The following is a 15,295-nucleotide window of genomic DNA, read 5'->3' on the forward strand; positions in this document are numbered from 1 at the left end:
AACAAGTTCAATAATGAACCAAGAAGTTGTAAACATTTGTTGAGTATGTGCTTTTTATACAGTAAGACGCCAGCGTCACCATTTATTACGTTCTACCAGTAACTGCCAACGTTTGGGCATACTATAGATAAACAATAAACCTACTTCATGTATCAACATGTCACCCCTGGCCTGGTGTATTTCATCATATCAAGAAAACTGTAACACTGGGCTTTTCAGGCCTTCATCATGAAATAAGCTATAATACTCAGGGCTTTTGATACAGAGCACCGTGCTGATGTTAGTGTTTCCTCGCTGTTGTTTCTTGTGATTATTAAAGTTTTCCACTGAAGGTCCCTTTACGTAGAGGTGGTTCCAGATACAGCTAGGCACAGCAGGTGTCAACACAGACATAATTTTTGTGCAGAAATGACATTGTAAAAGACAGAGCCAGCTCATGTAGCAGTCCTGCAGGCCTTTGGGCAGAGTCTTTAAAGTCTCCAGTTCAGAGCTCAAGTGCTTATTAGATGCATTTCCAGTTCTGTCCTCAAATGGCTATGTTTGTGCATTAAGCCTGTTCTCCACATCTCAGTCCCAGTGTGCGCCTTTCACTTCTCGTTTGTGGCCAGCTGCTCCAGCAGAGGGTTGCCCTCAGTCTCTGGAGTTTTGACACTGTCTGTTCTCACTATGCAGGTGGGCCGGTGCAGGTTGAGCATCATCATGAGTTGCTGGCGCTCATGCCGCAGTTCTTCAATCTGAGCTTTCAGCTCAGAGTTCACCATCTCCAGACGCTCCGATTCCTGGACAGGGTAAGACATGTTATTACAGAAAAACACAGAGTATCATAAAATAAGTATTATTATCCTACACAGTCAATCTCTGGTCATCAGTAAAAAAATGAAAACAGTGTCAAGTCTCACCTGCTGAAGGAAGTCGGTTCGTTCCTTCTTTTTGTTTCGGCAGCGCGCCGCTGCTACCTTGTTCTTCTCTCTTCGACGTTTCCTTCTTTCCTCATCTTCATCCATCTGTAACCATAAAGCTGCATGATAACTATATCATACTGTTATATCTCTGTTTCTAGATTTCTGCTAATCTATAAATACATTTACTTCAACGTGGTTGCTTTTAGGTGCATTCTTCTTTACTCTCTTATTACTTCCACTAAATTAGTTAATATTAATGTATTGTCTAATTTAAAAAGGCCAGATTTGGAGCAGTTCAGGTTCAGTAAGTGAAGAAATAGTTGAAACAGTTGGCCGTTCTCACAGAGACTGTTTATTTTAACTTCTCACTTCAAATTCTATTTTAATGGTCTTCACCTCCGTCTTTATTAGCAGTGGCCTCTTCCCCAGCCGGCCCAGAAAATGCAGGGGGGCCAGCATGGAACCCAGCTGGTGAAAGTCAGCCAGTTTGAGCTGATCTGTGAGTGTGGTGGCCGAGATGCCCGCCAGGCCCAGACTGGGGAGGGAGCCTGCTGCCAGAGCAGGGTCAGGGATCTGTCCCGGCATCATGTCCACCCCGGACACCTCGGCTCCTGAACAGAAACATGGGGGTAAAGGGCAAAAAAGAAACTTTAAGCAAACATATTCATATTCATATTTATGTTCCTTATACAAGAGTATATACAGCTTTTAGCATAATTCATCAGATCTGAATACCAGTCATACTTTCCCTAAATGCACATTGGCAGCTCTGTCTGTTAGCAACCAGTTAACCAACCAGTAAAAATCACACTAGACTCTGTAGCTACATGTTCACACTTCACACTGAAAAGCAATAAAATGTGTTTTCTACAATTGAGAATGGTTTGTCAAACTCAGGAATTTTCTTTTAAATATTTAGCTAGTTTCAGTAAAATCTCAAAACAACACGCCACAGTCAGGTCTTTCATCCCAGATATTGACGTGTGGAGCATTTTACCACTGGTTTTTTAATGCAATCAGCGAGGAATGAGAACAGAGAAAAAAGCAGAACCAGTGAAGTCCAGAGGGAAGTTGGTAAATGAAGACTTCTCTCAAATGGCTTTAAGACCACGAATGGATGAATACAAAACAAATGTTAGAAGAGGAAACTGAGAAATCTGAGATGAATCTCAGAACCTCAGAAGAGGTGTTCAGAAAACCCTGGCACACTCTGTCACACTGTGCACATAAGATGCCCCACAGGCTGTGTACATCCTGACGATGAAATTAACTGCTGATGAAAATACAATTGTGTTGCGTATGCAAATATTATCCACAAATACCAAAGAAAAAGCTTTGCTCACTCTAAAGCGACATATCATTGTAAATTAAAGATTACAAGCTCAATTTAAACATTATCTCAATTGGAACAATATTTATCCCTAAATGTGACATCACATGACCATTTTGAGGAAGACTGCAGAAGTGAGCAGGCAAGTATGAAAACCACACTGGTCTGACGTTAAGAATCTTAAAAATATTAACACTAGAATGAGCCTTATTGGATCATACAGTATTTATCCTGCTGGAGGTTGGGCAGGTTGGGCATAGACCAGACAAAGCCCCTCTCATGTATAAACCACAAAGACGTGCATTGTGAGGGTCTGTAAAACAGCTGACTTTGCTGGTGGCTGAGTAGCTGACAACCTGACTGTATCCAAAGTCTCTCTTTCTCTTTGACTGTTTTCTGCTAAAATGAAAGCAAACCCACACTATTACAGCGGCATAAAAGCAGCGTTATGTAAGCCTTTTCTAATTGACTCCACCCTACGCAGAGGCGAGTGTCCAACTGTTGTTCAGTGTCAGCCACAGATCAGAAGTGGTGCCAAAGCAGTGTTTTAGTGACCCGACCCGTCCCCCAAAAAAAGAAAAAGATTTATTCACCCCGAGGACAAGTTTTCGTGTGGTGCAAATGTCCAATGAGGCGTTTTTGTATTTTTTTATTTAATTGCTCGCCTCCCGCCCTTCTTCCCCCCACCGTACTGTATGTATACTCCCATTGACACTGCGCTTGGCTGAAGCCAGCTGTTTTTACTGGAGAGGAAAAGAACAAGCTCTGGTAAAAATCTCTCAAACAGAATCCCCTCATTCTGACGCTCCCCTGAGAGGTGTGCGTGTAGAAGGCGTTAAAGCCTAATATGCTATATTCAGCAAATTACTTTATGTTGAAGTAAGGACACCAGAGGAGCAACCATCACACACCACACCAGTATTGTTCACCGACAAATATCTCTGACCCTGAAAAAACTGGATTTTACACATTAAACAATTTGGAAAGTTAATGTTATTTTAGTCTGAGTCACAGTAGATGGCTACAAATGTACTGTGGAGTGAGCGGATATGGATTTAGTCAGCCATATGGAAGGAAAGCCCCATTCCTTACCACTGCATGTTAAAACTTGCAGGCGGACACACACGGCACATTCGAGAGTATTGACAAGTACAAACCTTGACCTGAAATGGAACTAATCTACCTTCAAGATTCAAATGAACATAGATACAAAGGACATGCTCTACGTGTTTTGAAATAGTTATAACATAGTGCACAACACCTGAACAGCACAACAACCATGTTACCATAAAACTAGCGGATAATGTTGCAAAACCCTTACAGCAAACACAGTGCCACTGCTTCTCATGAACAGCATGAAGACACGCGCTACAGGGCGGGTAGCGGAAATGTCATTTATTAGTTATGAAATACAGTGCAGAGTGCAGGTGCTGGCATTGGCCCAAAACCAACCACTCTCACTATGAGCTGTGTGGATAGCAGAGAGAAGAGAAAGGTCTTCTGTGACTGTATCAGTATGCTGGCCTTACATAAACATACACAGTCCACTGACTTCTCTGCTGACACACGATCAGTCTTCAGATGCACTAAATCGGCCCATTTCCTGAGCCCCATTAACTCGACGAAGGAATTCAACCCCTCGCCGTCAGCCCACCCGCCCCACTATCTTCATGCCTGCAGAGAACCCAAATGAGTGGGTTAGGAGTTACGACAGTCTTTTACCTAAATGAGTACCAACTACTGTAAATCTCATTTTAAGTAAATTTTTAAGTATTTTTGAGTAAAATAAAAAACAAAACAAAAATTATCAAATTAATCTAAAATATATATATTTTTAAAATCAATACTGTGTGTTTAAAGGGCAGTTCTTGTATAATTCTTGGTTCAGTTCTATTATTTATCAGACTGTGACGAGCATACTGATTAATTTATTTCAAATTGTATTATTGTTAATAAAAATACACTCTTTTATTTACTAACACCACTCCATTTGCAGCACACATCTGCAAGAGAAACACATTTCTCAAACATTCTTTGCTTACCAGGAGAATTAGTGCAAGGAAGATTACTTAAATCCATGCATTGAGTAAAAGGAACACCTTTCTGAACATTAGCATGAACAATGAGCGCCTTTGGCCACGGCGCGCTCTCTAGTCTCCATCACTGGCCAAGGTCTCAGCGATCATCATTATCGTCTGCTCTTAGTCAGGCTTTGTGTCGAGTTACAGCCTCTTGCAATCCCCAAAGGAAACCGGGGAATTTGGCATATCTTTCACCGGGACAAGACAGTTCAAATACGCACGCAGCATCAACATGAAATGTGATTTCATTTAAATTGGTTTCCTTTGTAAAATTTGTGTCACCAGTAACATCTAGGGTTACATTATGAACAACATAATATTGTGATTTTAGTGAGATTAGAGTTCATGCTAACTTACACAACAAAACAGGTATTTCTGAGAAAGTGAGAAATCTGTCTGAAGCTGCTCTGGACATAAAACAAAATGTAAGTGCTGTAGCAGACGTTATTCTAATATATAGCTTTGTGATAGTTGGCATGAGTCCTGTTCACATCTATATTCTACCTCTGGGTGGTCACATATCCTCCCATTTAAACCAATGGCCGTTTCTCGCCATTCAAAGGAGATGGACAAGCTAAAGAAAAACACCGGCAGCTAACTAGAGCCAAGCTAATACTCGTTTACCATGCGTCTTGTAGTTTGCTAAGAGTTTCATGAGCTGCCGTTGCTGCACATCATCACAAAGAAACTGTTTCTGACGCTGGAATCTGGCACATTTACTTTTTAAGTGCTACAGGAAGCATTTAGTTGCTCTTAGCAGAGCCTTGAGATTTAAACTGTGAGTGGATTTGTTGTTGTCACTGCACTGATAGCACACGGGACATCGCAGCTTATATATATAGTCTATGCCAGAGAATATTCATTTTGAGTTGCCTCGCTGAGCCAGGGGAGACAAAGCCACTGCAGCCTCCCTCTCCTCCACAGGCCTGTCCGTGGGGAGACCGCAGACTGGCCATATTTTAATCAATACTCATTTAACAAAAGAAGAGACATTGCAACCCAGTTGCCTCATGATATCATGCTTGTATGGGGACTAAAAGGAGTCATTTACACGCACTTCTCCCCCATTATGATATTTGATAAACTCCACTTCTTGACCGAGCTAGCAAAACATTGGCTAATGCTTTTGTGAAAGGTCAATTGTCAATAAGTAAGTTAAATCATAAATGAAATCCCTGGTGCTCAGTGTTGCAAGTCACGTGATTTTGTTGAGTGATTGATTGAATGAGACCTGGTAAATATTTCGTGTAAATAGACACTTTTGGCTTTCATTCCTGTAGAAATGTGGGCAATCTGGAAATCATAACCTTGTTAAAGGCCACATTATGTGCTGTGTCTACAAAAAAAGTGCTTTTAATGTCTTTCTCAGTTACAGCTCTGGACATTTGGGCTTTAGTTTTCACCGTGTACCTCCTGTCTCTGCCTCAACACTGTTTTTACAGGCCATGTGGAAAGGCTTATGAGGACTACAATGTGAATTTGATAATGTGATACTCCCAGAATTAGTATTAGAATCACAGAGCTGGTTGTTGCATAGTTGGCTCGCCTGCAATGCGTCTGCTGTCTATTCAGTGTACTGGGGTGTAGCTTGGCAATTCTTGCTCTCCAGAGACGCACTGGAAGGCATTTCTACTTAAAATAAACCCTGTGCGCCCACGTCGAGCCTCTCAGCCCCATCGGCCCTTCACCACTTGTCGGCTCGCCAGCCCTTTCCTATTAATCCACTGCAGCGTTCCATTTATGCAGAAGCCATCCATAGATGTGCCCGGGCAGGGGCCAGGGCATTTAAACCCTTTGCAACATTGGCCAGCTCATTTATCCACAGGCAAGCAGTCAGAAACAAAAGAAAAACATTCATCACAAGTGTGTCCTGTCTGGCATACAGTGTGCATTGCACAAGACGGAAAGCATGCTGTGGCATCAATGGAAAACACTGAACTTATGAACCTCATGGAGTCCACAACACATAACATGAGCATGCATTGTCTAGCCTTTATTCTTAACAGGACCAGATGTGTTTATGTCCTGTGTTTAGCTAGGCCTATACTGATTACACTTATATTCATTGTGAGACATAAACACTACTAACTTTTGTTTTTCTTCCGGTGATGCACCTGTTATGCAGTAAATGCAGCTGCAGTACTTTACTACTTCAATATGAGCCTTGCACACCGTTCCAACGAGGTAGTCTGTTACAAAGCTTTCAATGACTGAGGACTTAAGTATACGTGAAAAGAGAGCCTGGTAAACAAATGAGCAGCATTATGGCTGATAACGATCATTGATGCAGCCCATTTAATGCACTACAGCCTTCCTCAGTGTTAAAGCCGTTTAGCTAACCGTTTTCCTACAGGCGCACTGAAGAGTAGACTTCTGCGTGCCGTGTAGCGTTACATAATAGCCTATAGAAGCAGCTCACCCACTGCAGTCTGGCTCTTCTCACAGACTGTTAGCGTTTGGTCACCGACTCAGTCTAGAGAGAGTGATTTAGCGGTAGCTGTATTAGATACGAGTTGTCTGCTAAAGGCAGATGTAACAACAATGTAACGACCGCAGCAGCTCCGCACGTTCACTGAGGCAGAGGAAAAAGTTTGAGCATGATGGTGACTTACTCAAAGTTATACTTTTCAAAGAGCCGTTTTACGCGCATGTAGCCTACGAGCGATACAAGTTACATAAGAATAACGTGACAATTATTTAATCTTAAATATTGTTTGCCTCTCCGGTCCGAAAATAATCGATTACATTTCTAGCAGACGTGAGCTTACCCGTAGAGCGCCCAAAACCCGCAGGAGCTTGTAGCGGCTCGTTTTGGAGTCTGGAGTTGGATGTGCTTGTGCAGGGCTAGCCGAGCTCGTTGCATCAGCTCGTTTAAGTACTGCTGCTCAGGTCTATGAGGCTCAGGAATGCGGAACTTGTGTCCCAGACGTAAGCATGGATCAAAATAATGCAAGAGGAGGGTTGTAGACGCTCGTTCATTAGCTCCACCCCTAGCAACCAAAACATACACAAGGAAAGGAAAGTTTCAGATTGGAGACAGAGACTGCCACAAACAAACGCCTACAGCCACAACGTTGACAATAATAGCTTTGTTTATTTGCCCACTGTTTATACACTCTCGCCCCTAAGCACTTTATGTTTCAGAGATCAGAAGAGTGCTATTTTAAAGATTCAGAAGTACAACAAAACCCTGCCAAATACCACGAGCGTGATTTCTTGACTGTTCATCATTACCATGTTGTTGTGATTTTTGATCTGGTTTGACACATAGCTGAGAAAACTTGTAGCCAAATTACAAAACTGTCCCTTATTTTTTATTCCAATTTAGGTCAACAATTATGCATGAAATGTAATGTGTCTGAAGGAAAACTGTGGATCACCGTCTCTTCCTTTTTTTATATCAATCACAAAATTCAGTTATCTGAACACCTGAATGGCTGATCACAAATGTTTAGAGTGAGTTTGTACTTTGGAGGATTCATATTGGAAGTGTTCTGTGTTAAAGGAAACTGGAGTGGTGGAAAGCATTTGTTGTTTAATTAAGATGAGGTTTAGTCTGAAACGTCTATCTCACGTATTACCGTATTACTAAAAGATTATTTGTTATTGTATTTAGCTTGGTGTTATCGTTCATTTGTAGCTCTGGAAAGCCCCTCAGCTATGACTCATATTTTTTGACAGTTCGTTCAGTTTTTTACTGTTTTTATTGCCACATATGCATTTACCGTATGATTTTAGTGTTGCATGGCAGTATACAAATACATTTTTCAAGTTTTAATATTAGAAATAAAGTAAGATCAGTCATCATGAGAGAATATATATATTTTTGCTTACCATTTTAGGTTTAATATTACATTTTGTTTTGTTTCTTGCAGAAAGGCTGCACAGAGACTCTCCTAAACACAGTGCAGACCGGTGAGTAAAAACAGGCGATGATAACAGCACTATGTAAGACCTGAGCGTGCAGAAATATATGTGAAGCATTTCAAAATACAGTCTTTACTACAGGCTTAATAAACAGTTTGAATGTTGTACTTTTATGCTTGTTCAAAAACATAGGACTCCAAAGTTACATAAAGACCTTTGTATGATGTGTTATAATTATGAAGGGGAAATACCCTGGCACCCAGACAGAGTGACAGTGAGTCAGGGACCCCAGACAGCAGTGTCATCCAACTTCACGTTTATTCACCTTCCTTCTTAGTAGGGCTGCAACTAACGGTTGTTTTGGTAACTAGATTAGTCTCATTTTTATTATTAATCGATTAATCGCTTGTGAAAGGTGTATGAAAATTGTTGTTGTTTTTTTTAAACTTTTTACCACATAAGCCTAAGTGACGCCGCTTGAGGACACGTTGATGGCGTAAACTTAAAGTAAATTTAAAGTTGTTTGTAAGACGCTCTTAGTGCTGGTTTCTGATGGAAGGAAACACAGACAGATGTTTACGAAATTACAAAACACTACATAACCTAACTTTAAAAGCAAAGTCGTTTTTCATCATAAATACAACATGTTCATGTCAACTATTTCAATAATCGATTAGTTGTCTCAGCACAAAAAAAAAAAAGAAAGAATTTTTGATCCATAGGACTGTTCTTTTGTATTTATGCATCCAAGGTGGAAAGGTGGATCTCGCTCAAGACTTTATGAATTTGTACCAATAAATTGTTTTCTTTAAACATTTCCATCAAGCTTTTTATGCTTCTGATGATACCAGTGAGTGCATAAGTAATCACATTCAAGTAGAAATCACACCTTAAGTTTTAATAGTCACAATTGGCTAAATGTCATTGCTTTTCCTTAGTGTGCACTTGGAACAGTGCTGTTGTAAGGTGATTGTGTTAGTGTAACTTTGTGCAGCAATCAATGTTCTTTCATATGTGCCTTTCATTCTGTGGTACCCTATATATAATGTCAGGTGACTAAATAGCATTAAAATATCCAGGCTAATATTGCACTTCCCTGGGAAAATCACAGTACGTAGGAAAGATAACAGTCATTAGTTGAATAGGGATGAGTAATGTGGAACAAGTGCCTTTATTTAGTTTCAAGTAGAGCTGCCTGACTGAACGATACACATAAGTGTAAAAAAAAAAAGTGATTTTCTTAAAAATCCACACTTATAGGAAGACACAATTAGAATAAAACAAGGCTAAATTAGAATTTCAATAGAAAGATCATGAGTGAAAATGCAATAAATCAAGATACCATGTGTACACAAAAATACTGCCAAATTATCTTTACTGCAATAATAAGACACAAGATTTAGCACAAAAAGCAACAATATATCATAAAACAGAGGTCTTCAATCTGAGAAAGAAATACACATACAAAGCGAAAATGATTGAAGACCTCTGTTTTATGATATATTGTGGCTTTTTGTGCTAAATATTGCGTCTTATTATTGCAGTAATGATAAGTGGCAGTATATTGTGCAGCCCTGTTGTTTAAAGACACATGAAAATTGCTCAGTGTGGTACTGGGAGACACTTATGTCCTGAGATTTGTTTTAAGCATAGGAATAAACTAACATTTATGCTTCAATAAGGCATGTAAGTTTAGGCTTAATTTAACGTTAGGTGGATTTTACACCCTTTTACCCTGTTGACAGTTCCTCGTGCGCTGGCGCCCCCTGTTGGATATTGTGATAAGAAAAAGGAGGGGGGGTTGGGGGGGCTGAGGGGTCTACTGAAAACGACTAAGTAAAATATTCGTTTTTGTCTCTGACAATAACTGACAATGTTTGTTGGTCCATCTAAATGTTTTTTTTTGTTGACAGCATCCCCGTGAACACATGGCTGCAGCGGGCTATGGAAGCGGGATCTTACCCTCTGTTCTGTGCCCAGTGCTGCAGCTGAACTGCCAGTGTTACTGATTAGAAAGTCAGTCGCTTTGTAATTGATGAGAAACGTTCGTATATTTAGGTAATAGCTCTTGCCCTTCTCCCTCTCTATTTCCCGACATCTTTCAATCCCGAAATATGACACCCGTTGCTGTGGAAACAAAACAGCTGCATGTGCCCAAACATGGGCAAGGGAAGTGATACGTAAGAAGCCCCACGTGCTGACGTCACATGCTGTACGTATCCACTGCGCTGTTGTGTAGTCGGGATCACTTGACCGTGACAATAGAGAGGCTGTAAATCGAGCTATGAATAAATAATTAGCCCACTGTATCTGCGGCTCCCACTCATTTGACGAACACGCTCTCCGCGCAGCTCCTTATGTAATTCTCACAATATGCAGTGGGACATCTGTCTGAGGAGCCGAACAGGCAGGAGAGGACGCTATAACCTCGCTCATGTAGGCTGTCCTACATTCAACGCTATAATATGGTTTCCAAAATCATTTTATTAAGTATATCCCTTGTGATTTCTTTTTTCTTTTAAATGACATCATTTTAATAATGATTGAACAAATTAATATAAAATATGCATATTTATTCTTCTTATTGTGGTTATCTCAGATACAGAATATCAAATAACATAGAATCAAAGACATGATTTGTCTGCCTGTTTTTAGTCATATATAACATTTCAGCCATTGAAAAAATAAACGTTATCATAAAACTTATTTGAGCACAACTAGCTACTTGACAGCTATTATTTCATGAGACAAACACAAATCACAGAGGACCATAAAGACAAACTAATCACACATTGGTGAACCAGTTTTACACATGATACGTATACAATTACGTAGCATACTTCGCTTTACTTCACAAAAACTGATCATACCCACTTCATTTGAGATGTGTTTTTGCATGCATTGTTACCAGAACACAAGAATGGAAGTAGTCAATTTTACAGTAACAAACATCTTTCTTTAAGTCAATCAAATCTAAATATCCTGTACAGAGCTTGTTGGCTGGTTGAAATCTATTCTGAAAACATTGCATAATATTTTGTTTTCAGCTCACAGAGCAAGTAGTGTCGGAGAGTGGAGATCTTTAGTGAAGTCAGATGCAGCTCCTTTGAGACTTTCACAACCCTCAGTCAAAGAAACAATCTCAGAGTAATTAAAGGAAAACACAGAACGGTAATTGCTACATGTGGGACTGGAAGACATGACTGGTGTGCTGAGAGAGTCAAAGTCATTGGCCACTGACTTGTACAGGGTTTCCCAATCTGGGAGGCAGAGGGGAGTGCCCATGTCTATGTCAGGTACTGATGCTGCAGTGTCTGTCATCAACTCCATCTCTAGACTGGGCACAAGGTCATCCAAATCATCTCCCTCCAAAGCATTTGGAACTTGCTCCTGTGTATGAGAACACAGCAGGATGTTGGAGTTTCCTAAAATGGCGGCAGCAGGGTTACAAGGGACACTGTCCAGGTCTTCTGAGTTCTTTACGATGTCTAACATGGATATCAACTGTGGGGAGCCTGGACAATCTTCAGGGACTTCTTCACTGCTATCAGTCACAGAGAGTTTACATGAAGATTTGTGAGATGCTAAAACCTGCTCAAGTTGCTCCTTCTCCTTCAGCAGATCAGATATTTCTGTCTGAAGTGACATCTTCTCATCCTCAAGTTGATCTGTTTCCTGTCACCAACGAAACATACAGTATGCCATTAGAAAACAGCTTCTATGTTATTTAAGGGTAAATGTTGCCAATAATAATAATAATGCTGCCCCCGCGACCCGGCCCCGGATAAAGCGGAAGAAAATGGATGGATGGATGGATGGATGGATGGATGGATGGATGGATGGATAGGGTACACTTACAGCTTGGAGTGTGTCTATTAGTTCTTGCCGTCTATTGCGACATTTTGCTGCAGCAATTTTGTTTCTCTCCCTCCTGATCCTTCTCCGTTCTTCCTCCTCTTTGGAGAGCTGAAATAATGAGAAATGCCTTTTGGATTATCTCGACATGTCTTCTACTAGCACTTACACAGCATCTAAAGCAGTCACACATTAGTGGAGACTCTTCCAGTTGAGCTGCTGCTACTATAACTGCTGCACCACTGACTCCTCTGTGAGAGGGCTGTACCATATCCTGTTCACACAACTGAATGTATTTTATCTACACTCTTTGCTTTTATTGTAATAAATACATTTTTATATTGATGTTTTATGGATTGATTTGATCTACCGTGTTGTAATTGTATGTAGCTGTGAAACACTTTGAATTACCTTATGAATTGTGCTGTAACCATAAACTTGCCTTACCACTATTGGTTATTGACTATATTGGATCCATTGATGTTGTACTTAAGTAGCATTAAATTCTATCACTAACAACAGTCACCTAATAATAAAAATGTCTAGTTGGCCATCTTCTCACTATACTTTTTATCAGCTATAGATGCCAGTTGATTGTTTGGGCATTTAATTTCAATTTCATTTACCTGATCTTTCTGTCCCCTCTTGGAGGACTTTGCCTTGGATGCACCTGCTGAAGACGACTTGGAGGCTGCGCCATGGGGTTTGGCTTTGGCGCGGCTGGATGTGGAGAATGCCCGGGATGTGGGCACGACTGAGTCTGTTGCACTGTTTCCAGTGTCCTGAAATAGCCAGACATCAAAATGCATGTAGTGAATTACAATTATCTGTATTTAATTCATCCATGCTCATCGTGACCTTTGTGCCAAAATGGCACATCTATCATTCAGCATGTGGAATGGCAACTAACCCTTAAACAATAGCCTACGCAAAAATAAATAAATATTATAATAATAATGTCATATTACATTTCTACTGCAGAGACATTACTGCCAATTGGCAAGATCATGATGACTCAATGCAATAAAACAGCACACTATGAATGCTACAAGAGCTTGTACCTCAGCGTCGTCCACCGATAAAAGCGAGTCAGGCGGCTGATGCTCAGGGGTGTCCCCCGCGGAAGATGCTGCGCTGCAGCTGGATGAGGAGTCTAGCTCGAGGCTGGAGTCTTTACGCATGATCCTGCTTTAAAATAAAAACGGCAGCATATGTGTCAATATAGGCTCCTGCGTTAATTTGATCAAGGCCTAATGCTGTACCAGGTCCTTACACCGTGCAGATAGTGAAGACTCTCCTTTTATAGTGAGCTGGAATTTTATGAATGAAATCGCTGTGGTAAGACCAAACCATTGCAGAGCATGAGGAGGTGTGAGGGGGTAAAACACTCAAGTCTTGTTACTCCAAACAGATTAGCCGTTCAGTATAATGTTAAGGTGAAGCAAATACGGTCATCTTATTTAGGAAACGTGCTTGATTGCAAAATGTGATGGTTAAAATGCTTACAATTTCACTCATTTACGCTGTAGTTGTGCCCATCTTTAAGATGTCAGCCTACCTCACTACGTCACGTCATGTATGCAGCATCTGCAGCATCATGGGTTATAGGATACATTATGTTCTCATTGTGCCACTGATGTTTGATAACATTGATTTTATATCTAAATGGAGTACGGGGCTATCCCCATATCAGATCACCTTTGCTCACAAGAAATGCCGCACTAGTGTTTTGAAATAACAGAAATAACACATTTAGGCAATAACGGTAATTAGCCTCTCGCGCTTCAAAATAATACAGCAAAAATAAAGTTTTGCTCAACTGGCCGAACATAATTTCTCCATCAGACCGCAGAATTAAAGAAAAATCAGCCAATTATGAAGTGGTCCCGTTCAAAACCATTTATGGAGTTTCCGGTGACCAGGTACGTCTTAGATGGACGTGATGGTCTAAGGACTCGGTCTCAGTAACAATTTTAGATTAGCTATAGCCTATAAATAAAGTGCCAAATGCACACCGCTCTGCCGCACTGGCACGTGAAGTGGCCGAGGCAGTCGATGTTGGAGCATAGGATAGATGTGACTGGGCCCAAATGCACGCTGGCTTCCATTTAATTGTGGTGTTGACCCCGTTGCAATTATTAGCCCATGTCTCTACTTTGCATTGCTATTTTTAGCAGAGTAGTCTCAGTCTCACAGATCCAGTGATGCATGAATGGGGCCCTGCTCCCGGATGCTTCCCGGCAATCCCACCCCTAAAGTTTACCGGCATATCATTAGCTGGGGATCAGGGGTCCGACAGACTTCTCAAAAGGTTCAAAGTGCAGCTTTATGGGGTTTTGGGGGTTAGCGTTCATAGAAATAACGTAGGATAGGCTATGTTTTATGGGGCTGCGTCCATTTGGACGTAAATAATAGCCTATATTCACAATATAAAAAAACATTAGTTTAAAGTGCCTGTGAAACAATCATTTGAAGTTTCTCCTGTTCTAGTTTGCAGGATCTGGATGGCTGGTGTCCCGTTTCGTTCCGCAGTCGAATACACAGATTCTTGCAGAAGCAGAGGACGTACTCCTCATCTGGTAACCTCACTCTCTTCACTGACGCCAGCCTTGTTTTTAATATGGGAAACTAGTGATGGTTCGTTCCCACTAACAATCTTTGTTACTATGCAAAAACTGAGACGTCACTGCTCCGAAGGGGTGGAGTGTTAGTGTTACTATGCCAACCAGGAATGTTGAACACAACAGCCGCGCGAGGAACTAAACACTTGTCTTAACTACCCCCGTGTATGTGTGTGAACTTTGACATAAAAACAATGAACTATGAACTTTTACGAAGTATCTAAGAAACTACAAGTTTACTATAAAGTACATGTTACATGCAACGTTATTTAATAGTAGGCAAAGTGGACTTAGATACACAACCCTATGTAAACATTTAATGTAAACATTGAATGTGGTAGTTGCACAGTGGGGGCAGTTATTGCGTTTAGAATAAAATAGGGTAAAAATGGTAACACGTAATTTAGACCATGACTAGTTTTTTCAGTTGTGTAGGTCTACATTATTTAGAGCAAATATTTTTTTATTTTTTTATTTTTTTTAGTTAATAAAAAAGAAAACAGGACTGGGATTCCCTCTGTCATGGGAAAAGACCCTCTCTTACATGACACCCACAGAGAAGCACATTGGAAAAGTACACAGACATGGTATGAGCTTGTCTGACAACTGAACACACCCCTCTTAGAAGTTCAAGGATTG

General features: G+C 40.6%; 2 protein-coding genes across 2 annotated transcripts; both read right to left on the reverse strand.

The window, feature by feature from the left end:
• On the reverse strand, positions 1-7,248 carry LOC306974952 (jun dimerization protein 2-like). Its single transcript, XM_079572354.1, has 4 exons — positions 7,082-7,248; positions 1,299-1,513; positions 900-1,004; positions 1-779 (listed from the first exon to the last, which is right to left on the reverse strand). Exons 2-4 carry the CDS (start codon positions 1,488-1,490, stop codon positions 588-590), a joined length of 489 nt encoding a protein of 162 aa, XP_079428480.1. The 5' UTR covers positions 1,491-1,513; positions 7,082-7,248; the 3' UTR covers positions 1-587.
• A 3,562-nt stretch (positions 7,249-10,810) lies between these two features.
• On the reverse strand, positions 10,811-13,353 carry LOC306974778 (protein c-Fos-like). Its single transcript, XM_079572165.1, has 4 exons — positions 13,097-13,353; positions 12,662-12,817; positions 12,039-12,146; positions 10,811-11,855 (listed from the first exon to the last, which is right to left on the reverse strand). Exons 1-4 carry the CDS (start codon positions 13,214-13,216, stop codon positions 11,229-11,231), a joined length of 1,011 nt encoding a protein of 336 aa, XP_079428291.1. The 5' UTR covers positions 13,217-13,353; the 3' UTR covers positions 10,811-11,228.
• Positions 13,354-15,295: the final 1,942 nt, after the last annotated feature.

Source organism: Gobius niger (assembly GCF_951799975.1).
Source record: "Gobius niger genome assembly, chromosome: 15".
Taxonomy (NCBI): Eukaryota; Metazoa; Chordata; class Actinopteri; order Gobiiformes; family Gobiidae; genus Gobius; species Gobius niger.